Source organism: Nicotiana attenuata, unplaced genomic scaffold (genome assembly GCF_001879085.1).
Source record: "Nicotiana attenuata strain UT unplaced genomic scaffold, NIATTr2, whole genome shotgun sequence".
Classification (NCBI taxonomy): domain Eukaryota; kingdom Viridiplantae; phylum Streptophyta; class Magnoliopsida; order Solanales; family Solanaceae; genus Nicotiana; species Nicotiana attenuata.
Window position 1 is genome coordinate 38194 of NW_017672343.1, and position 25874 is coordinate 64067.

The 25874-nt window shown below is 35.6% G+C and overlaps 1 protein-coding gene across 1 annotated transcript; it reads right to left on the reverse strand.

Moving 5' to 3' along the window:
• Positions 1-22305: 22305 nt before the first annotated feature.
• LOC109212851 (aquaporin PIP2-7) lies at positions 22306-24720 on the reverse strand. Its single transcript, XM_019376547.1, has 4 exons — positions 24330-24720; positions 23139-23434; positions 22755-22895; positions 22306-22669 (listed from the first exon to the last, which is right to left on the reverse strand). Exons 1-4 carry the CDS (start codon positions 24625-24627, stop codon positions 22550-22552), a joined length of 855 nt encoding a protein of 284 aa, XP_019232092.1. The 5' UTR covers positions 24628-24720; the 3' UTR covers positions 22306-22549.
• Between the last annotated feature and the right edge of the window lie 1154 nt (positions 24721-25874).

Here is a 25874-nt window from a genome sequence, read left to right on the forward strand (position 1 = left end):
AGGGTGATCTACTTTCACCTTTCTTATTTGTTTTGGCTATGGAATACCTGAGCAGGTCACTGAAGACTCTGAAGGAAGACAAGAAGTTTAAATATCATCCCAGGTGTGCCAGGTTTAACTTAGTGCAGCTGGGGTTTGCAGATGATTTATTATTGTTTTGTAGAGGTGATGTGCAATCTATGCAGATACTGCATCAGCATTTCCAGAAATTCTCTGCAACTTCAGGTCTGGTTGCTAATCCAAATAAGAGTTGCATCTATTTTGGAGGGGTGAATCAGTCGACTCAGCAACAAATTAATGAGATTCTTGGTTATAAAAAGGGATAATTGCCTTTTAGATATCTAGGGGTTCCATTGAGTACTAAGAGACTATCTACTATACAATGTGCGCCACTAATTGAGAAAATGTTGCACAGAATTCAGAACTGGACAACAAAGTATTTGTCATATGCAGGTAGAGCAGTTCTAGTGAAGAGTGTATTTTTTGCTATACAAACATTTTGGGAACAGATCTTTATACTGCCTACGAAAGTTGTACAGTTCATAGAGACCATCTGTAGAAGGTTTCTGTGGACAGGAGATGCTGAACCAACAAAGAAAGCCTTGATAGCTTGGGAAAGACTTTACTCACCTAAGGTTGCAGGGGGGTTGAACTTTATAAATGTGGCACTATGGAATGAAGCTGCTATTTGGAAACTGCTATGGAATATATGTACTAGAAAGGAGAAGCTATGGGTGCATTGGGTACACACTTACTATGTCAAAGGCCATGCAGTGTGGAGTATAGAACCAAAGAATGCTTCCTAGGCAATTCAGAAGATATTTCAGGCTAAGGAGTACTTTACAAAGGTTGGAATGAATGAAGATGATGTCCAGCAAATGGGGAAATGCTCAATCAGGGGACTATACAGATCATTACAAGGTGTATTTTAAAAAGTAACATGGAGGAAACTAGTGTGCAATAACCAAGGACAGCCAAAGTGGATATTCATATTGAGACTAGCAATCCAACAGCGGCTAGCTACCAAAGATAGGCTGGCAAGATGGGGGGTAGATATAGATCAAACATGCTCTCTGTGTAATAAGGAAAATGAGACAATACAGCATATATTCTTGAAGTGTGAGATTACAGGGAAGTTATGGAATGGTCTGTTGAGATGGCAAGGGATTCAAAGATCACACAACAACTAGCAGGACGAGATTACATGGATGGTGAAGGCGACTAAAGGCAAGAGTTCAAGAGCAGCTATATGCAGAATGACATTAGCAGCAGCAATGTATCATTGTTGGCAGGAGAGGAATTTTGTGATTTTTCAAAAGAAGAGAAGGACGGCCACTTCTTTAATCAAGCACATTATCCAGGAAGTGCACATAAGGGCAGCAAGGTTCCCTTATCTAGATAAGGTGATGACTACTTTGAACTGGTATCCAAAAATTAGTTAGAATAGAACAGTAGTGGAAGTTGATGGAGTTATAGAAGAAGTGAATGCTAGATATCACCCTACTGGGGCTTCATGTCCAGTACGTGATATGCTAGGCAAAGTTTGTAATAGTTTAGATGAGTTGTAAATATCGCTACTTGGTAATAAAATTCTTATTTACCAAAAAAAATAATTAGTTGTTTAGTTAATAATTAGTTATTGGTTATTATTTTTAAATTTAAATATCTATAAAATAATAAAATAAAATTTTTTATAACAAAAATGAAAATTTAAAAAAAATATCCATTTAGATTGGAGAATAGTTTCAAGTTGGAGTTTTTAAATTATTTTAAAATAATAAACTAAAATTACAAAACATAAACAACTGCCAATTGAAAATTTCTTTGTTTTTAAATAATTTTATCTTTCTTTTCAAAAATAAAAAGTTTATTTATTCAGAAAATAGTATTGAGAATAATAGAATGAAATTTAAAATAAAAAAATATGTATATTCTATTATATTATAAAATAAAAGTAGCATACAAAAATCTATCTATAATTAAAAGTAGAAGAAAAAACAATCTCATTAAGCCAGGTGGCATTACCACAAAAAGCCAAGTGACAGTGTTAAGACAAAATAAACTACCCTTCTAACTAAAAAATATTTTAAATTTTAATTTGTGAATTAATTGGTTACTCTATTTGAATTAAAAAATATAAATATCTTATAATTATCTATAATAAAAAATAAAATATTAAAAAAATTACCCATTCAAATTATGGAGTAGTTTCAAGTTGAAATTTTAAAATTATTTTAAAATAAAAAGTAAGATAAAATAAGAAAAATTGAATGGACAATAGTTTCTTCCTAATGTAGTGTGTGTGCCCGCGTGTGTATTGTGNTTTCTTATTAATAATTAGTTATTTAGTTAATAATTAATTATTAAAAATTAACAAAGAAATTAACTACTCAAACATGGGTGAGGGTTGGTTTAGGTTAGTTAATTCTTTCTTTCTTAAAAATTATTTTCGTTTTTCTTTTTTGAAATAAAAAGTCAATTTATTCATTAAACTTCAAATAATATTATTGAGAAAAATATAATAAACTTCAAAATAAAACATGTTTCAAGAGTAATAAAATCTATATTTTATATTATATTACAAAAAAAAAGTAGCAGACAAAAATATTAAACATGTAAAATGCTAATAATTTTTATTAACAATGTAATTATACTAAACATTGGATACAACAACAACAACAATAAACCCAATATGTTCCCACCAGGTGGGGTCTGGGGAGGGTAGTCTGTATGCAAACCTTACCCCTACCTAACAGGTAGAGAGGCTGTTTCCAATAGACTCTCGGCTCAAGAAGGGTAATAAGAAGAAGAGGAAAGCAAGAAAGGGAGAAAGAGGGAAGAGAAAAGAAAAAGGGAGAAATAAAGGATAAGTAGTATTAAATAATAGCAACAGAGAATACAATACCTGAGTGAACAAAACCACATAACGTAATAAAAATCTAAGAATGTGAAGAGACATGTGTGCTAATAAGACTATCGGTGAGCAACTAAAAACTACCCACTAACCTTCTACCTTAATCCTCGACCTCCACACCCTCCTATCAAGGGTCATGTCCTCAGTGAGCTGAAACCCATGTCCTGTCTAATCACCTCTCTCAAGTACTTCTTAGGCCTACCTCGACCTCTTCTCAAACTCGTCATGGCCAACCGCTCACACCTCCAAACAGGAGCATCAATGCTCCTTCTCTTAACATGTCCGAACCATCTCAGCCTCGACTCCCGCATCTTGTCCTCCAAGGAGGCTACTCCCACTTTGTCTCGGATAACTTCATTCTTGATCTTATCTATCCTGTTACACCCACACATCCATCTCAACATCCTCATCTCTGCTACTTTCATCTTCTGCACGTGGGAGTTCTTGACTGGCCAACACTCCGCCCCATACAGCATAGCCGGTCGAACCACCACTCTATAAAACTTACCTTAAGTCTTGGCGGCACATTCTTATCACATAAAATACAGGAAGCGAGCCTCCACTTCATCCATCCCGATCCGATGCGATGTGTGACATCTTCGTCAATCTCCCCGTTACCTTGGATAATAGACCCGAGATACTTAAAAATCGCTCTCTTGGGGATAACTTGAGCATCAAGCTTTACCTCTACGTCTGCTTCATGGGTCTCATCACAGAATTTGCACTCCAAGTATTCTGTTTTGGTTCTACTCAATTTGAAACCTTTAGACTCCAAGGTCTGTCTCCAAACCTCCAACCTCGTGTTAACTCCGCTTCGCGTCTCGTCAATCAACACTATATCATCGGCAAATAGCATGCACCAAGGCACCTCTCCTTGGATGTGTCGCGACAATACATCCATCGCTAAGGCAAATAAAAACGGGCTAAGAGCCGATCCCTAGTGCAACCCCATCACCACAGGGAAATGCTCCGAGTCACCACCCACGGTCCTCACCCGAGTCTTAGCATCGTCATACATTTCCTTAATCACCATAATGTACGCTACCGGAACGCCGCTAGCCTCCACAGGACCTTATTCGGGACTTTATCGTACGCTTTCTCAAAGTCAATAAACACCATATGAAAGTCCTTCTTCTTCTCCCTGTACTGCTCCACTAATCTCCTTACTAGATGAATCGCTTCCGTAGTCGAACGGGCCGGCATGAATCCAAACTGATTCTCGGAAATAGACACGCACCTCCTCACCCTGGCCTCCACCACCCTCTCCAGAATCTTCATAGTGTGACTCAACAACTTGATACCCCTATAATCATTGCAATTTTGGATATCACCCTTGTTCTTGTAAAGCGGAACCATCGTACTCCACCTCCATTCTTCGGGCATCTTCTTCATCTTAAAAATAACATTAAACATCCCAGTGAGCCACTCCAAACCTGCTCGCCCCGCGCTCTTCCAGAATTCTACCGGGATTTTGTCTGGCCCCGTCGCTCTGCCCCTGCACATCTTACGCATCGCCCCTTCCACCTCCTCTGCCGAAATCCGCCTACAGTAACCAAAATCCCGCCGACTCTCGGAGTGCTCCAACTCACCCAACACAATGTGTCTATCCCCCTCCTCGTTCAACAGTTTATGGAAGTATGTCTGCCATCTTCTCCTAATAAGTGCCTCGTCCATCAGTACTTTGCCATCCTCTTCCTTGATGTACTTGACTTGGTCTAAGTCACAGGCCTTCCTCTCCCTCACCTTGGCCAACCGGTACAACTTCTTGTCCATGCCTTTGCCCCCGAGCTCCTTGTACAAACAAGCAAACACCGCATTTTTAGCCGTTGTAACTGCTAACTTTGCCTCTTTCTTTACCTTTCTGTAACACTCCCGATAAGTCCTTTTTTCCTCCTCGTTTGTACTCTCCACTAGCTTCAAATAAGCAGCTTTCATTCCACCACCAATCCCCTCTATGACCCCCAGGAGAGCCCTTCGCGACCCCTAAGGCCTCTTTAGCAGCTACCCTAATGCAATTCGCAGTCGTGAACCACATACTAGACGCATCCCCCCTGCTCATCCAGGCCCTCATAGCCAGCAACTTCTCCCCTAACTCCTGAGCTTTGTCCTTGGTCAAGTTACCCCACTTGATCTTGGGTTGCCTACACACCGCCCTCTTCCTCCTACTCCTCTTGATCTTCAGGTCCATAACTAGGAGCCTATATAGGGTCGTGAGGTGCTCACTTGGGATGACCTTACAATCAATGCACATACCTTTATCGCATTTCCTGCAGAGAAGATAATCAATCTGAGTCTTGCCCATTGAATTTCGATAAGTGACCAGGTGCTCTTCCCTCTTCGAAAAACTCGAGTTAGCTATAACCAAATCAAAAGCTCTAGCGAAATCCAACAGTGAATTACCTCCCTCATTCCTATCCCTAAAACCGAACCCGCCATGCATATCATCATAACCCCTAGCACTAGCCCCAATATTGTTATTGAAATCTCCACCAATGAACAGCTTCTCTGTTTGCAGGATACTACACGCCATCTCGTCCAAATCCTCCCATAATTGCTTCTTGACCTCCTGGTCCAAACCAACCTGAGGAGCGTATGCACTAATCACGTTTATAGTAAACCTACCAACTACAAGCTTAATACTCATCAACCTATCATTTACCCTCCTAACCTCGACCACGAGCTCCTTGAGGTCCCTGTCAACTAAGATACCTACCCCATTCTTACCCCTAGCGCTTCCTGAGTACCATAGTTTAAACCCGTCTACATCTCGTGCCCTAGTACCCTTCCATCTAGTCTCCTGAACACATGCTATGTTGATCTTCCTCTTCTGAAGAATCTTACTTAACTCTATAGACTTCCCGTCAACGTCCCAATGTTTCAAGACCCAACTCTCAGCCTAGAGGTTTTCTTACCCCCCCCCCCTTCCCCACCCCTGGACCCCCCCCCCCACGCCCCACCCGAGGACAAACATTGGATAATATAATAAAAATATGTAGGATAAAAAAGTTATTCGTTATGACTATATAAGTCTCTTTAATTTAATAGAAATTTTATTCATTAAAATTCAGACAATATCTATTCTGTCTATATAGCAGACAAAAATATATTAAAGAAAAATATAATAATACTGAATATTGAAATAATATAATAACGAAAAATACATAACAAAAAACTTATTCAACGACTCTATAAGTCCCTTTAATTGAATAAAGATTTTATTATGGGTATATCGTATTGATAAATAAGATGAAAATTAAAATTTATTAAAGAAATACAATCTAATATGTTCAAACAAGCCTGATCACAACCTAATCTAATTTAATTTATTTTTTAAAATTGACTGAACATCGCGCGGGTACAACTACTTGTTATGTTTTAAGTAAAATTAGATAAAAAATTCAGTTTTGTGTAAAACTATATGTACGAATTCAATAATTAAATTGAAAGTATGACATCTTATCACTTTATGAGTTAAAAGAAGATACTCCTTTTATTAATAATCAAACTCTTTCTTCAAGTTAGACCGTAGACACTCCCCTTAACTCAAGTCGGTTGGTATGGTATGATTCTTTTTTTTTTTTTTTTTCTTTTTTTGTAACTTATTCTAGCTAATAAAATTATTACATGAAAATTATTATACCCTTCATGGAAAAAACTTTAGCCTCTTCGGCTCTTCGTGGTTTACCATCTGGCTTGGAAAAGATATAATCCTCAAAATGGCAAGTGAAAGAAGAAGAGATTAACTAGGATTTATCCTAAAGTGAATTAGATCCAGATAGCATGGTATGGTGTAACGTACTAATACAGCCTACGGGTCATCCGGACCTGATAATTTTGTTTCAAATCTTGTAGATATGTAAAAGAAATTACAAATAATTGTAATAAGAGGGTTTCAACCTAATAAATCGAATGAGTCGAGTAAAATTTCGAAATCAAACTCATAATATTCAAAAACTAAATCCGCCTTCCACGAAGGACCATGAAGAGAAGGATATTGACTCTTTATCAATAATTGTAAACGTCCTTTTGGCAATAAAGTATATTGTAGATCAAGAAAAACGTTGAGAGTGGGCAGCTTTTTCGGATATACAACGCAGACGGAGTCAGAATTTGAAATTATTGGGTTCGAAATTCTAGTTTTTTAAGTTAGTAAGTTCAAAATTAAGAATTTCTAAGATTACTGAGTTCGGCCAAGCCCGTAATATATACAGCGGCTCCGCCCCTGCGCATATGGAGGTGAAATAGTTAAAATCCACGCAAATTGTGGCTACTATTGTATAAAGTGTATAAAAGTGTGGCTACTATTTACAACTTGGCGTAAGCAAAAGTTTCAGACAGATAAGGTGGACCTGCCATTCACAAAACCATCTCCAACCCAACATCAATTTTGACACCAAATATCATTTTAGTGTGAGATTTGGTATTTTTTTTTGGGGAAATTACGAGCTATGTCTATTTATAAGTAGCTCATTATAAAAATTGGCCAATTGATAAAATATTACTAATATTAGCCAATTAGCTATTTGTAGCAAAACAATATCAAATTTCTGCTTTGTTTTGAGTGGGGTGTTATTAGAATAGATTGGCACAACTTAAGGAGCTTGAATCTCAGTTTTGGGATGATTTGGTGAAGTTTTGAGGTGGTTTGAATTGAAAATTCGAATTAAAAGCTGAACATGAAAAAAAATGATATGTGTATCACACTGTGTATCATTTATGTATCACATATGTATCATATTTGTATCAATTGTGTATCACATGTATATCCATGTATACCTGTGTGTGAGATACATGCGTGATACATGTTAGATACATGTGTCGCAGAAGACTTTTTTGAACTCGATTTATTTACGAATTTTGATACAAAACCAGTCCAAATCACCTCCAATCTTCCTCAAATTTTGTATATTGACATATCTATATATTTTCAATGAATTTCAACTATACCCATTGAAAAAGTTCCTTTTTTGTTTAGATTTTTGGAATATTGTATAGATTTTTGTATTTCATCACCTTATTTGCTACCCCGTCCATGAAATTTCCTTTCCGTCTTGTATCTAATGTTGCTAATCACGCTTAAAAATATGGAAGGTGATTTTTGCATGTGATTCTTTGATAGAAAGAACCCTATTATTTGGTTTTTTAATTTTTGTTGGCTAGTTTTGGTAAGTCTATAACTAATGGCTAGAGGTTGGTAAGTTGAGATTTATTTGGGACATTTGTGTAAGTTTCCCTTTTTTTTGCTCCAATCCAACGCCATTTCTTACACCATTTTGGTATGTGAATAGTGTTACACCAAATTTGGTGTAACACTATTCATCAATACCATTACTATTCACCGTTATTTTAATATTATTTTTATTATATAACACTTTTAATTTAACATATTATAATTTGTAATTAATTATAGTTTTTATGTAACATCTTTATAATATTAATTTTATATTTTAATTTTGGTGTATAATTTTTATGAATTAATTTTCGTATATTTTATTTTTATTTTATAAGGACAAAGATGTTCATTTTGCACTTCCTAATGCATTAATAGAGCATTTATGGGAGCAACATACTAATCTTGTAAGTTGAATATTTATGTAAAAATTAAACTAAATTTTACCATAATGTAACATTTATTTAATTATATCTTATCAATGATATCATTTTTATCTGAATTATACATTAATACGTATAATGTATAATATTCGCTTACAATTTATATTATTTACAAATTAAATGTATGAAATAATTTTATATTTTATGGTTATATACGAAAGAAATATGAATTATATGGGATAAATATTCAAAAAAGAAAAGAGAAAAGATTTGTTTTATAAAGAAAATAATATAATATAGAAGAGAGAGAAGAATATAAAAGAAATATTCTTTTTTGGTGTAAAAAATAGTATACTGGTTGGAGTTACTTTGCACCATTTTGGTGTAAAAAAATGGTGCAAGGGTTGGAGATGCCCTAACACATCTAACTTCCATTTTTTACCGTCATGAGTTGTAGCGGGAAGGATAAAATATTTTTACCTTTAATTGGAGGTTTTATATTCGAATCTTTAATAATGAAAAATTCATGAACACTTTCTCCTTTAACGAGCCTAATCTTACAAAAATTCAAATTAATTACTAGGTGAAATGAGGACATCGAGGAAAATTTTATTTTGTGTCTCATACAACTGACACTAGTTGTATGAGGTATTTTTTTTGTCTCACAGTTTTGTGGACCAAGATTTTATGGAACTAGAAAGTATAATTGAAGAGAAAATCTCACTTTATACCTATTAAGCTCAAACTATTTACCTTTTAATACCCATGCCCAAACTATATATCCTGCCTACCCAGTCGGCCCAATTTATTTACTCGGCCCCCATATTTCACGCGGCCCAATCTACCCATCTCTTCCTTATCTTCGATCCAGCCCATCTATTTCACCCGTCCCAAGCTTCCCACGCTTTTCTTCGTTCTTTAACAGTTAACAAGTAGAGTAGAGTACAGTTTCCAAATCTCCATAGCCAACCGATGAGAACGCAAAATTGAAACACATTCGAGTTTTAAATTTTTTCTTCCAATTCCGTTCTATCTCTTCGTCTAGTACCTAATTTTGGGTGACATTTTTGCTTTGGGTGAAATTTTTGCTCCTGAAAGTATATTTTAGTGAAAGTGGATTTTCAAAATCATAGGATTTTTGTGTTTTCCTTTGTACTTTTGTGAATCAATGTCTATGGGTTGCTGTTTTTTCTATGGGTCGGAAGCATTGTGCGCGTAGATGGTGGCGCCGTGGACAATATCATCCTTTAACACAAGTAGCTACTGAATCTGTTGCCTCAGCCATGTCTATTCCTAGTTTTTCCTTATTTTCTGATTCTCAGTCTCCATTTAGCCGTAACCCTAGCAGTAGTCATGTTGAAAACACAACTGAAAATGTAGAATTAGAGGGTGGAAAAGGCAACAATATTAATGCTTCGTCAGTCGATGAAACTCCCTACCTGTCTTTACCCGACACAAATTCCGAACCAGTCATAGGAGGTGTTCCTGCGACTGATAAGGGAAAAGGTAAAGTTGTTGAGGATTATGAGTTAGGGGGAAGCCGACGTGAATCCGTGCCTAAAACAGAGACTCAACCAGTAGATGTTGATTGTAGCGATGATTCTCAGTTAAAGAAGAGAAAAATTGGTGTCGCACCCAAGAAGGTAATTTTCTTACAATTATGATCTTTGAGATTTTTAATGTATAGTACATTGTTATTTTTGATTTCCTGTTATCCTTTTGTATTATATTATAGCTATAGTCAGTTGTGTTAATTTTAAGTGAATTCTATTTCTTCAAGTTCATTCTGTACATTTAAGAGAACTGTTGTAAATTTATTACGATTTTCATTTATTTGTTTATTCCAGCTATCTGTTTCATCAATGTTCAGTGCGACGTAATAGTGTTTATAGCTGTCAAAATCCATATAGACAGATTAAATTAATGTTCTGCTTGCGGTTTAAAAAGGGTCACTAATTCAGTAGCTGTTGTAGTCAACCATATTTATTGAAGCCAGAGCTGCTCTATGTGATTTCTGATTTTCAGCTTTGCATTAGATGGTTTTGTACATGATTTAGTATTTAGCCAGTTGACAGTGGTGGAGAGAAGCATGGAAGGAATGGGACCCTGTAAGTTAGGAGTGCATAATGAGCTTTTCTTTATAGGTGGCACTGTGTGGATGGGGTCAATGGGCGAGAAGCGCTGGTACTGTAGCATAAGTTTCTTGTCGAATATTAGCTATCTTGTAGTGCAATTTGATGTGAGTTTATGCTATTCTTTTACTTCCTTAGTAATCTCAAGAATATGCAAGATTCATTTAAAATGATAGTTCTAACCTTTTGGACATGTGCTGGTGCATGCGAAAAACCTGTTTGATGGTGTTCATTCTTTGCACTCTTATCTCCCTGCATTTATCTTCTTTATCTGATTGTTGCGTAACTGGTGTTTTGTTGCAGTGGCAATGGCACGCATGATGTTTCCCATAGAAGTCTTGTGCCTATAGACATAGTGTATGTGTGTTATGTGATAGTTTTTATAGTTATAGACAGTTGTTGGAACAACCCCGTACAACTATTTACCCTGTTAGTATAGCTAAATACTATCATATGCTTCTGGATCCTTTTTTAGCTGTCTTCGCTATTTGTTTTTCCTTTAATAATAGTAGTATCGTACAGTATCTTGAAAATACTTTATAGCTGCATTCCTTTTTGCTTTTTCTCTTTATTCCTATCTGTTATGTAATAGTAGTATAGTCATTTGTAGTTGCCGGAAATTAGTCAGTAGAATTGTATACCCTGCTGGTATAGTTATATGTCGTGTTGGTATCGTATGGTAGTTGTAATATTTTTAGTTGGTTTAGTTGCATTTTAAGTGAATTCTATTTCTGAAATTATTTTATATGAACATGTTTTGCAGTGTTGGGATTTCCTTGTACCTATGGACTTAGATTATAAACCAAAGGTTGATTGGGATACCAACTGCCATGTTATTCATCAATTGAAAGCGAATTTATCAAAGAGGCAACTTCGACTGTTTAAGAAAACATGCTTTGGCTATTTTTTGGATCTGCCACCAGTTATTGTACAGATTCGAGTTATGCACCATTTGCTTATTAGAGAAGTACATCATGAGGTGAAAATGAGATGCGATTTGTAGTGAATAATTCTAGGTTGCGCTTTGGCTTGGGTGAATTTGCACTTGTTACTAGGTTGAAATGTAAGGGTGATACAAGTATAGAGAGCATAGCAGAGAATAGGTTGATTTCAAAATATTTTGGGACTGCATCCGTGACATTTGCCCAACTAGCAGACTGTTTTAAGAAGAAGAAATGGGAAACAGATGATGATGCGTTGAAGATAGCAGTTCTTTATTTTGTGAATAACTTCTTACTTTCTCAACTCAAAACAAAGGTTATTTCACGATCTTACATTGACTTGGTTGAGTGTGGTGATTTTAATAATTATCCCTGGGGTATAGATGTTTATAAAGCTACAATTGACTCGTGTTCCAACAAGTTTCAAGATAAGCCTTCTTTTTATAGACTCGGTGGCTTCCCGTTGGCTTTACAGACTTGGTTGTATGAATGCTGCCCAAGTTTGGATGGTCACTTTGCTGATCATCTTGGAAACAAACTTCGACGAATTTGGAATTGGGTAGTCATGGGTCAAATACTGAATGAGCGAGTTGTTTTGCAAATGTGTAGCTTGCAACGCGAGCGGGTAATTTTCTCATAGTTTTATTGCCTCTCTTAATGTTTTGGTACAGTAGTTTAGTCACAGTTGTAGAAATATCCCAGTTCAGTGATATACTCTGTTGGTAGACATGTATACTATATTGGTATCATGTATACTATATCCCAGTTCAGCGATATACTCTGTTGGTATACATGTATACTATATTTGTATCATATGTTAATAGGGATCTTTTATCTTTCCATACTTTATTATCATTTCTATTTCTAACTAGTGTGCTTAATAATTGCAGCTAAAGAACATCACCCCAACTGATGATGAGAAGCAACTATTTGATGTGCGTGGTCTAAGCTTTGAAATTGAAGTTGAGTGCACTGACAGTCAGCCCGATAGCTTTCAGGTTTTTGGCACTCAATTACCAAAGACACAAAGTATACATGAAAGTACTGGAAGTGATTTCCAACCTACCGATGCTGAGGTAATGAAGGAGTTACAAGCTTTGAAGCTTTTTGTAGAGAACACGTTTGAGGAGGTGCTTGTAGCTATTGGTAGGCAGTCAATGAAACCAGAGGAAAATTCAGCGGTATTGATCTTTTATATAATATAATGCTATAGTATATTGTTCAAAGATGCAATATATGCTTATAGGATACTATTCCATTCCTTAGTTTTAGTGCACATAGTATTCTTGTAATATACATAATACTAAAATTGTTAGTTTCTCATTTTCAGCATAAGCAACAGGATAATGATCCTGACTTTCGTGAGATGCATAATAATTATGACCAGTTTGAAAGTGGCCACGTTGGGAATGATCCTGTAGTTATTGGAGATAGCACGCCCAAAGCACCTTCTAGTATGTAAATCATAGATTTGATTGATTTTTTTTTTGCTATTGTTTTTTGAAAATAGTACTCTTGCTTATACTTTTATATGTTTAGTATCTGGTTTTGGTGGGGTTGGTCAAGATGGAGGTGCCACTGGTGTCAATGTGAAGAACGTCACAGCAAGTGATGGTGTAGTTAATGATGATTTGCGTTCTGGTAAAATGTTGTATATGTAATTTTTTAATTCTTTTTTTATTTATTTAACTCTATTTATTTGTGCATTGACTAACCTTTTTTAAAAAAACTTTTTTCAGCCCCCTTCGTAAATGAGCATGATTTTGGCTTGGATTCTAACTTTGAACTGTCTGCATCTGCAATTGATCAAATCACCGCCATTACACAACAAGCAACATATAAGCAGTCGTCTCATGATGTTAAAAAGTCGGGTCCTGCTCCGCTGCCATCAGGAATCCCTGTACAGACATGAGCAGATGTTGTTATTGAGTCTAATACTGCTCCACAGGGTACGATGTTGATGTTTCTAATTCTGTAGTTAGTATGTAAATGATAGGTTCTTGATAGTTTTTTATTTTTTATTTAAGTAGTTATGCTGATAATGCTTTTATGTGTTCAGCATGTCGGGTTGATGGTGTTGGTCAAGTGGATGTTGGTGGCAGTAATGTGAATTTGCCTTCTGGTAATGTCTTCTATATATAACTTTTCATTCTTTTTTTCTAAATTTCTTAACTTTGTATATTTATTTATTCACTAGCATTTTCTAATTTAAGCTCCATGTCGACACGGGGGTGATCTTCACTTGGATTCTGATTTTGAATATACTGATTCTCAACTTGATCTAATAGCTACTATTACACAAGGAGGGAGATGTAATGTAAATCAATCAGGAAATGAACTGACAACTCGTGTTGTAAATAAGTCTAAACCTGATCAGTCGGTATCAAGAAGTATTGTCCAGATACAAACAGACGTTGAAACTACTCCTGCAGTTTTCACACGGAGAAGGCGCCCCGCAGCTGTAAAACAGTCGCCGTATAGGAATGACTGGCAATCTGGTGTTAGTGCAGTTGGGGGATCCTCGAAGGTTATCAAAGGAAGATTTCCATTTGTAAATGACATTTCAGAGACTGTTGATTTTAAGTTTACGACTGCATTCTCAAACTTTGTTGAAGCAAACATGCAATTGGGAGAGTGCGTATTCGTTTCCATGTACTTTTGTTTTCATTTTTTCTTAATGTTTGTTGTTATATTTCTTATCCATATCTTCTTTTATACGAAATAGGGAAGTGTACCTGGTGATCAAAAGCTAGAGCCTTGTTTTGACTTTAAAGTTGAACAGATTGATGATAAGACGTTTTCCATACCTTAAACTATTCTAGCAGGCCGCTCTCTAGTTTGGTATGTGTACTGCTTTTTATTTTTGTTGTTGTAGTAGTTCATTCATATTGTTAGTGGTAGTCATGTTTTCTTCCTCTCTTTTTTGTAGCACTTGAATATTATATTCTACTATCTTAGGAAGAAGGCGAAATATGGAATTAATATGTCAATCAAAGTCACAACTACAGATACTCTTTTTAATAATATCATTCAAAGGGTTTTCACAGAATTTGTTAAAGGTGGGAAACAAGATCATTTGATTGATAGATCAGACGATATCATGCAGTACATGAAAGGATTTAGGATGCATTGCAACACTCCATGGCACCAAGTTGATCATGTCCTTTTTCCAATTAATTTGGCAGAAAGTTGGCATTGGATATTGGGGTGTGTGTCATTCCACAAGAGATGTTTTTACATATATGACTCGCTACGTAGTCGAAAGCACAAAAAAGCTATTCAAAAGGTGGCAGAGGCTTATGCTGTGTTGATCCCCCTATTTCTAGTTAGTATTGAATTTTATAACCAAAGAAGTGACATTGTAGTAGAAAATGGTCTGCACATGGGAAAGAATTTGACTAATCCTTTTGAGATTGAACTGATTACAAATCTGCCAACACAGCAAAATTCGTAAGAATAGTTACTTTATTTATTACTTTCTTTTCCTCATTCATATTAATATTTTCACTCCTAATTGATTTTTATATTCTATTCATTTGTTTTATTTTAGAGATTGTGGAGTATATGTTGCTTGCTTTGCTGAGTATATTATTGAAGATCTTCCAATCCCTGTTGCCAATTTTGATGTGGATGGTCTTCGAGCTAGGTTTGGTATACTGTTGTGGCACTATGGGAGGAACAAGCAGTTGCATGGCGAATCAAGTGAATCTGAGGCTCCAGTAGCACCTAAAAAGACTCGTGGAAAGAAACGCAAGAAGTAGTATAGGTCTCTTTTTGGTTTTAATTAATCGTATCATGAAAACTTTGCAGGATTTTAATAGTTTTTGGTGAAGCATGGTATATTTAGTAGTAAATGACCTTCTGCTGATTCAACACTGTACGAGACTTGTGCCTTTATAAAATATTTCCAGCTGCTAATGTTTCTTTTGTCATATTTAATTATTCTGGTTCAGAATATGTGGTATAGATTTCTTCAAGTACATGGGGGTTATCAATTTAGTTATGTCTCTTGATGCTGAAAATTTGCTGATTTTGTTTCTGATTTCAGCTTGTTTTATTAGGCTTTTCTTAGGCTTCTTCCATAAAGTTGTTGGTTTATTAGGATGTCGAGGTCCATTCCTTTGCCAGAGGGTAAGGTTTAATGGATTCTGCAAGTGAAAATTAGGGGCAGATGAAGCGAAGTTAAATGATCTGCTTTCGAATGTGATGATGGTCTAAGCTTTAATGTACATCTGTAGTTTTAGCATAGATGGTGTATTAGTGCAGTAGAACTATATACCAATCAGGTATACTGATACCATTTGGGTATCACATTGTATTTGACTCACCTTTTTTCCTGCAGCAACTAGATGTAAGTAGTGACATGAGTTGCAAAGCGTGCGCATTTTCGGTATCACGTTGTATCTGGTGCACCATTTGTATTTCTGCACATATTTTGTTGTAGCCATATTAGTTCAATACCACTATATACCAGCGAGGTATACAAATATAATATTTGGGTATCACCTTGTATTAATGTACCTGATGATGTACAATAACTGCATGTAAATGGCTTCCAATTTGTTATACTTCAATGCAGACATGAGTTGCAAAGCGTGCCCATTTTATTAACAAAGTATGTACAAATGTTGCATTTGCAGCACCACTTCTATTTCTGCACATATTTTGATACTAATAAGATATACAGATATACCAATAAGGTATACAGATATACCACTTGGGTATCACATATATATTTTAGCATCTTTTTTCCTACAGCAACTAGATGTAAATGCATCCCACTTTTATATACTAAAATAGAAAATAAACAGATTCTTATTGAAAATACAAGTAGCCATATAAATTTGTTGCCAAGAAGTAATTTCGCAAAGAATCATCATACCAAATATATGTCTAATGCAAGAAATGCATTTTATTTCTTTGCAATTCAAATGCTATGATTCTACGATATATGAGTTCTATAAAAACATTGAATCGTTATATCAATCTCTCTTTGGAATATTTCGGCATGTTCTCCGGTTGTGTCCTTTTCTCCCGCATAGTGCACATGTAACTGTATTTCCTTCCCAGCCTCCTATGCCTCTCTTCTTTTTAGGTCTTCCTGGTTTGATTTGTCCTTTTGGTGGCAGTACCACCTGCGAAGATACATGTTCTGGAAATTGCCACGTTGTTTCATCAGGCAATGGATTTACTGGTATCTCATATGTTTTCAGCAAGTAGTCTATGCTGTAGTAATCCGAGCAATACTTGTATGAATCCATATGGAATTTTTGTATAACTGCCATTACATGTGGACATGGAATATCGTCTAGCTGAAACCTCTCACAAGTGCAGTTTCTTTGCGCACCACATTTCTTGTTTGGCCATCAATTACTAAATGTAAGAATTCAGTTGATGGCAACACCTAGTATAATTTTAATTAAGAAAAGTCATTAGCTATATGAAGTAATAGTATTTTTTAAATAACAATATTCAGTTGTTTAGTGAAATCACTAAGGTAAAAAAGTAAAAATACAGTACATGCAGTATTTTTATGATTTTGAAAATGCATACCGTCATCATCTGTGATAAGATAGTATTATCTGCCAATATTTTTTCATACTTTGCACCAATCTTCATATATGATTCCACTGCATCCTTCCGATTAGTGTAATTCCATTTTTGAATCAATGTTGTCATAAAGTCAAGCAAATTCACAACTGGGAGGTCTCTTACGTGCTTGTTTGCTGCATTTACTGATTCCGCAATATTGGATGTCATGGTCATGGTTCTATTTGCCTTGGAATGCGCCCGGGACCATTTATCATATCCAATATCCATCAGATATGTTTTCACTCTACTATCAATAGCTTCTAACTCTGCCATATGCATGTTGAATTCTTCAACAGTGTATGCTCTTGCTAACGCAAAATATACTTCTTTGATTTGTTTTTGGCTCTTCCTGAAGTTTGTCTTTACGTTGTTCCACAGATGGAACATACATGCACAATGAGGGACTTCTGGATAGACAATTGAAGTTGCTTTCCATATAGCATCATGCCTGTCTGATACAATGCACATTCCCTCTCTTTGTCCATAGGTTTCTCTGAACTGCACGAAGAACCATTCCCACGATGCATCATTTTTCGAATCAACAATTGCATATGCGAGGGGTAGAATTTGTCCTGTGAATCCAAAGAACAAAATATCAATTACAACACACTATATTAATTTAGCATTTCATATAGTAGTATAGTCATAGGTAGGTGCAGGTGTGTAGCAAAACAACTATATACTCTGTTGGTATACTTGTATACCATACTGGTATCATATAATATTTGAAAATATTTTTTGTTTCTTTAACTTAATGTAATTGGATTGTACACAAAATATTAATTTAGTATTTCATATAGTAGTATAGTCATAGGTAGGTGCAGGTGTGTGGCAAAACAACTATATACTCTTAAGGTATACTTGTATACCATACTGGTATCATATAATATTTGAAAATATTTTTTTGTTTCTTTAACTGAATGTAATTGGATTGTATTCTTACCCTCTGCGTCTTGCGTGGAAGCCGTGAGTATGGTCCCTCTATATGTTGACTTTAAAAAACTTCCATCAACTACAACTGTTGGCCTACAGTAGACCCATCCTCTAATCGATCATATATAGCTATGAATGCATACAAGAAGCTCCCATCTCCTTCAGTGTGTAGTCGTGTCACTGATCCTGGGTTAGCGTACTCTAACATATAAAGATATGTTGGCATTTTCTTGTATGACTCACTTGGTGATCGTCTCAATAATTGCATTGCTTTTTCTTTTGATCTCCATGCTTGCATGTAGCTTAAGTCCATACCATATGCTTTTTGGATGTCTCTTTGGATATCTGTTGGTGTATATATGGTTTTCGGTTCAACAAGTAAAAATTTTCTCTACTCACAACTTATCTTTAGTAAAAAAATTTATTTTTTTGGAATTGCGTTTTTCTTGTTTCTTTTTGTTTGTTTTAATTTCTTTTTACTTGTTATTTCAACTGATTTTGTTTTCTTTTAGTTTTGACTTGATATAACTTAATCTCAGTGAAAAGTTAAGAAAATTAAAAACTAGAATATCATATGCGGGCAGACTTCTGGNCACAGTGAGCGCGGGTACCCATCTAGAGCGGATAAATGTTAGACAGTGGTAACAATGGCACTGTTGTACGCGTTTTGGTCAGGTAACAATGACTGACCAGTGGTAACAATGGCACTGACCAGTGGTAACAATGGCACTGTAATACGCGTTTTGGTCAGGTAACAATGACTGACCAGTCAGGTAACAATGACTTACCAGTGGTAACAATGGCATTGTAATACGCATTTTGGTCAGGTAACAGTGGCTGACCGGTCAGGTAACAATGACTGACCAGGAACATAAATCATGCCCGAGGGGCCGGTACTGTTTTGAGATATTGCCCGAGGGGCGAACTTTTATGTGCTCATCTTGCATACTTATTTGCCTCTTTACCTGTTATACCGTGGTATTTGTGCCCGAGGGGCGGATTTTCTGTGCGTATCAGCACTAACTGTTTTGAAATCGTTTTCGTAATCACTGAAAAGATCATTTTTAAAAGAGATTTGAACTGAGCCAAGGTATTTCTAAAGATTTCATAGATTTCACTGTTTTTCTCAGAAAATTGCACCCGGCTTCTGTATAGCATGTTGGTTGCTTTACGTGATTTCTTGCTGCTCAGTTATTGTTTACTTTTATTACTCACTGAGTTGGAGTACTCATTTTACTCCCTGCACCTCGCGTGCAGATGCAGGTATTGTTCACCCGGTAAAGGGTTTTGAGCTGGTTGAAGGTATTGCTATCGTAGCTGAGCAGAGTGACCGCCAGCGTTCGCGGCACCGGATTACTTCCTTTGGTTCTAAATTTTATTCCGTATATTGTTGACCCTGTAGTTGTATTTAGACTTCTCTAGATGCTCGTGACTTGTGACACCCCGGTCGGGCTGTGTTAGGTTGTAAACTTCGTTAATTAATGTCCTTAAGTCGTATTTTGCTATTCATTTATGTTTAACTACTTTGAAAGGGACTATTTGGGTTAGTTGGCTGGCCTTGTCTTCACGAGAGGCGCCATCACGACTAGTGCGGGGTTTTGGGTTGTGACATTTATCTTGTACCGCAGCTGCAATAAAAGCTGAGACAGCTTGCTTTTGTGAACAAAATCTCTTATCAGTTAAACAATTGTGGACAGAATTGAAATCCGTCACTTTGAAAAGATCTGATGCTCGCAGGCTTGATGCTTTAAGTCTCCAAGTGCATCCTTCATCCACGCATTCAAGGATATACCTGTTTATAATACAAATACAGTTATGTATCATGTTCTATTGATAAAAAACACACGCAAAAATCCGTACAATTATATACTCACATGGTATACTCTGTTAGTATACTTATATACTGTATCAGTATCATATTTTGCTGATAAAAAATATAGACAAAGCAGCACAATTCTATACTCACATAGTATACTGATTTAGCATACATATATACTATATTGGTATTATGTTTTACTGATAATAACAAAGACAAACCAATACAGTTATATACTCGCATAGTATACTGATATAGCATACTTATATACTATACCAGTATCACTGATAAAAAACACAGACAAACCAATACAATTCCATACTCGCATAGTATACTGATTTAGCATACTTATATACTATATATGTATCACATAGTTTTTTACTTGAAAACATGCAGACGAACGTTCTTGGGCATGATTTATGAACCCGATATTGATATTTTTCTCTAACTGCATACTGTTTCATAACGAGAGCCAGCAGGTTCTTGTCTTCGTAAATTTGTCCTTTTTCAACATTTTGATGAAAGTGATCAGTTATGATGTTTGCATCATCAAGTTCTAGAATGGCGTCATCTCCTTCTTGCACATCAAACGTAGTAATCATATCAGTGCTTTCAAATTCTGCAATTTCTGATGAAATTGGAGCACCATCGAAACTGGAGGTGCTTGCAGCTATAGTGTTTTTAGCAAACGACACACACAGGGGAAGTGTTGTCATCCCTGCACTTGATTTTTTCAATTCCATGTAAACACTAACACTCATATCGCTGCAAATTGTAATTGGTGGATATCCTTGAGCAATAGCATACTGAATAATTATTGTTTTACTGTCCTTTTGCAGTTGCTTTGCAATTTTTCTGAGAAGTTGTTCAAATTTCCAATAGGTCTTTATTAGAATTGCATCAACATGAAAATTTATGAAATTATTGTTATCATCCCATTCTCCACTATGCTGCAGCAGAATTGGAATATTTTCCATGATTCTGAAGTTATAATCACTTTTATGTCCAAAATTGAATCTCAACAATGCAAATTTCAACAGTGTTCGAAATCAACAGTGTTCGAAATTTCAACAGTATATAGCTGCAACAGATTTTTCGAAATCAAACATCTAGATCTCCAGATCTCCAAACCTAGATTAGAATTTTCAGCTAAAATTCAGAAGTTAAGCTCCGAAATCAAAATCAAAACAACGGCGAAATCAAAATCTGAAGACAACAGCGAAATCAAAATCTGAAAAGAAGATGCGAATCAGCATCTTCGATCTTTTTTTTCATACTTAGTGATCTTCAAATTAGGGAATGTCGGTGGAAATCTCAATTTTGTGCGCTGATTTCTGAAATTTTGAGCGGCTTTTGCGTTTTTATACGTAGGGCATTAAGCGTGGGTAGTTATTTTGATATTCCCGTTTATTTATTAAATGGGTAGGAGATTGTAATTATTTAGTGGGTAGAATTCTTTAATGGGCAGGGCAGGGTAAATAGTTTCACCTTTATAGGTACTCCTATCTTTTCCCCATAATTAAAGTCCACAAATTTGTGAGACAAAAAGGAATTTCACACCACTAATGTTAATTGTACGAGGCAAACAATAAAACTTGGGCGGATATTGATTTCTTTTTCCATTGCTGTTGCTCTTTCCATATGAGGCCAAATGATATTGGGGGGTCATCATCCCTGACCCCTCACCTCACATGACATGTGTATTCATTCCAGAGTGGCTTTTGTCCATTCTCTTGTCATTTCAAAATTCCATACATAATTACACCTCTTTTTTCTTTTCTACATAATGGAGTCAATTTTTACACCTTCTTATTACTCTTTTGCTTGCTTTGCCTTTTCTCTTAGACCTACTGCTGCTCTTCAAAGACCCAAAAAGGCCAAGCACTTGCCATGCCAGTCCTGCAATAATTTTCAGACCTTTCCAGAAAACCCTAGAGGAGTAGGGACCACCACAAAGCCACAACATAGAAAAAGCATCTGCATTTCTTAGTGGAGACACGTGGCAACATGTATGTCGTTGGCTGCAATAATCAAGAAAAAGATAAAGTGCCCAAAATGAATGAAATACAAAGTCATCCTACATTGTTAGTGCAATTTCACTTCCAAAATTATTCATCTTATTTTTTAAATTACCAATGTTACTAATTATGAATAATTACTCTAAATATAGAGTGGTTTTTCAAGATCCATCCTTGTGTGTCATCACCTGCTACTTGTCATGCACATTCGATTATGGTCATCACTGTAAAATTATAATTAAGGTCATGAGATCTTATCGTCTAACCGTTGGTACTTCACATTTATACATAAAATTCAATATCACTAGGTCCATCACGGAGATAGAGGAACTGACATAACACCATTTGTGCAGGTCGCTACTAATGCGGCAAGGAAATTATAACGTGGAGAGAAGAGAGGGAGATGAGGGAGGATCTAAGTCCAAGATTCATAAGAGATTAAAAGGAAAACATCACCAACTCTACTCATACAAATAAATACACATCCAAGGCTAACATTAAGGATTAAACTATTATAAGCAATACATAAAAAGTAAAAGGGAGAGTTCCATAGATTCCTCTTACACACATAGAATCAAATAAATAAACAAAGATAATTTGGACAGATGAATGCAATTCTTTTTCCTGTTCTTTTCTCTTTTCTGGTTGTTTTAGTTGGTGGGGTTGCTGCGGAAAGAACCCAATGCCTTAATAGCTGAACCTCTCAAGATATACTGGTGATATACTGCTGCTACCAATGCTCCCACAAATGGTCCAACCCAAAATATCCACTGCAATCACAATTATAAACAACATTATTATTAATCTTTAATACTCAAAAATACATTTCCTATAATTATTTAAGAAAGAACTTACTTGGTCATCCCAGATTTTTTCAGTGTTGTAAATAACAGCAGCTCCAAAACTCCTAGCAGGGTTAATACCAGTTCCAGTAATAGGAATAGTAGCCAAATGAACCATGAAAACAGCAAAACCAATTGGCAGTGGAGCCAACACCTTTTAACATCCAACAAAATTAAAATACCCAATATTAGTAACCATAATTTTGTATCCAGCCTCAATGCATTCAGGAGGTCACAGGTTAGAGCCGTGGAAAACAGCTTCATGCAGAAATACAGGGTAAAGATGCATACAATAGATCCCGCGCGAAGCGGAACCTTAGTACAACGGATATCCTTTCATAGTTTTGTATCATATTTACTTGAACAAAACAAAATTAGCAATAGATAAACTACTTACAGGGACATGGGAGTCACGAGCACTTCTTTTAGGGTCAGTAGCAGAGAAAACAGTGTAAACAAGAACAAAAGTTCCAATAATCTCAGCACCTAAAGCTGTGCCCTTGTTATAACCAGGTTGCACAAAATTAGCACCACCACCTAATGTGTTGTAGTAATGTTTCATGAAACCTTTCACTAAACCAACTCCACAAATTGCACCTAAAGATTGTGCAATAATATATCCCACTGCTCTTAATAATGACACTTTTCTTGCTAAGAACAACCCAAATGTCACTGCTGGGTTAATGTGTCCACCTGCAACACACAAAAAAAAAGAAGAAAAAAACACAAAAGTTAGTTCTTTTCCATTTAACTGGAACACATAATTAAGTATACATAAACAAGAATTTTCAAAAAATGCATATAAATTATTGCAGACATAATTAAGTACTCGCTTTGTTTCACTTCATATGTCGCTATTATTATTTGGAGAGTCAAATAATTTTTTCATACAACAAAGGGCAGCCTGCTTTACTATGCTCGAGCAGGGGCGTATTTAGTGGGGTGAACGCCCTTCGCCGAAAAATTACACCGTATATATAAGGCAAAATCTGTTTTTTACCTCTATATATTAAGTTTTGAACACCCTTAACACAATCCAAAAGTGTAGTTTAGTGGTCAAGGGGGTTCAAGATTTACGTAAGGTCATGGGTTCTATTCCCACTAGCTAAAAAAATTTTTTTTAACCACCTTCGTGAAGATTCTGGCTCCGCCACTGTGCTCGACCTATACGCGAAGTCTGAGTAAGAGCCGGATCACAAGGGTCTATTGTACGCAGTCATAGATACTTCCACTGCCCGTGACCTCCTCGTCAAATGGCAACAATTTAGTGAGTTAAGTCAAGGCTACCATTCGTACAAAAAACTTTCAACTATTTTGAATTATAAACGGTACATTTTATGTAGTTTCTATATTTAGAGGCTATTTTACCTTTTAAGTTTTTCTTGTTACTCCAAATATCATGCTAAAATGTTACTCTATACATATTTAAGATAACAAGTTCTAAGGTATCTTTCTTATATTTCATATCCAATCAAACACTACCGTATAAAACGCAAAAGAAGAGGGAAATATGATAGGTTACACTCATATATAACTAACTTAAAATTCTAGATCCGTCTCGAAAAAGAGTTAAGGGTAGTAAATTTACCAGAGATACCAGCAGTGCAGTAAACAAGAACGAAAATCATGCCACCAAAAGCCCAAGAAATACCAAGAATACCAACCCCATCACATTTATCAGCACCATTCAACTTCTTATGACCAATTACAGTGGCAACAGTAACGTAAAGGAAAAGAAGAGTAGCTATGAACTCAGCAATAAGAGCTCTGTAAAAAGACCAGAGCTTGAGTTCTGCAAAATCAAGCAAAGGAGCTGGTGGTGGGTCCACGTAATCCTTCCCATGCTGTTGATGAACTTGTCCTTCTTCTATCACGTCCTTTGACATTTTTTTTTTCTTCTGATTTTCTGATCAGTTGAAGAAGATGAATTAAACTGAGTTTGTATGAGAGAAGGTGATGGGGTTTGGTGAGCTTTTATTGAGAAAGGAGCAGAGGATTTATGGATAAGATAAGGGTACTATGGGAATAGAATTTTGTATTTGAAAGAAAACAAAAAAAAGGAATAATTACACTCTTGATCCTTCAACTATTGATAAATTCTGATTTTAATCCTAGTGATATTTTACTAAATAAATTTGACTTTCAATTAATTCAACTGTGAATTTTTCTCATCAGTTTACAAATAAAATATGTTATATTTAGATCATACTTAGAACTATATTATCCTCAATATGAAGGATTTGTATAAAGTTAACATAACATAACACAAATGGTATGCACAATTTTCATGTCATCAAAACTCCTTTTTTCGTTTATTATTAGGTGATTGAATGATAAGAAGGTTTTGTTGGTTCTTTTTTGGTGCATTCGCTTTATATCTCCGACATATAAGGAAGGACGCGATAGGAAGGAAGCAACCCTACCTTCTGTCTAGGCGATTATTCACTAACATCTTGCGTGCACGCAATAGTTTAATAGTAATTAATAATTTATTAAATTTGTAGGTATTCACAAGCAGAATGAATAATTTGATTAATTGAAGATTGCTTAACATGATAATTGGCATAAAACTAGTTAATTTTATGATGAATAAAAAACCCTAATTTGTTTATGACGGATTGTTACTGAAATATCAGAAGAATTAAAATAAGAATTTAATGATAATTCAAGGACTAAAAGCACAAATTTTCGAAAAAAATAAGGAGAAAGAAAAAAAAAAACATGTTGTTATGATAATTGTGTTGGAATATAATGTGTTTGAATGGTGGGACCATATACAGCGAGACCATGTGATAGATCAAATGTTAATCATCTGTTTGGGCTGTATTGCGTTGTTGTGTGGGGCTTCTTTGTCTTTGCTTCTCTCAGCCTGTCAATTTAGCCCAATTGCCTCATATTTACTCCTCTTCTAGCCGTTATACGTCTTTTTCTTCAACTTCCTTTCCTTTTCTCTTTTCTTTTTTTTTTTTTGGATTTTTTTTTTTGGAATAGTAGAAAGATAAACATTTTTGAAAGTGTAAATTGCACCCTCTAATAGATTCTAGTAGAAGCATATTACTGCAACTAATATTTAGCTAGCGTTTGGCTATAGATTTCTAAATTTATTTTGAAAAATCTGATTTGGGTGAAGTTT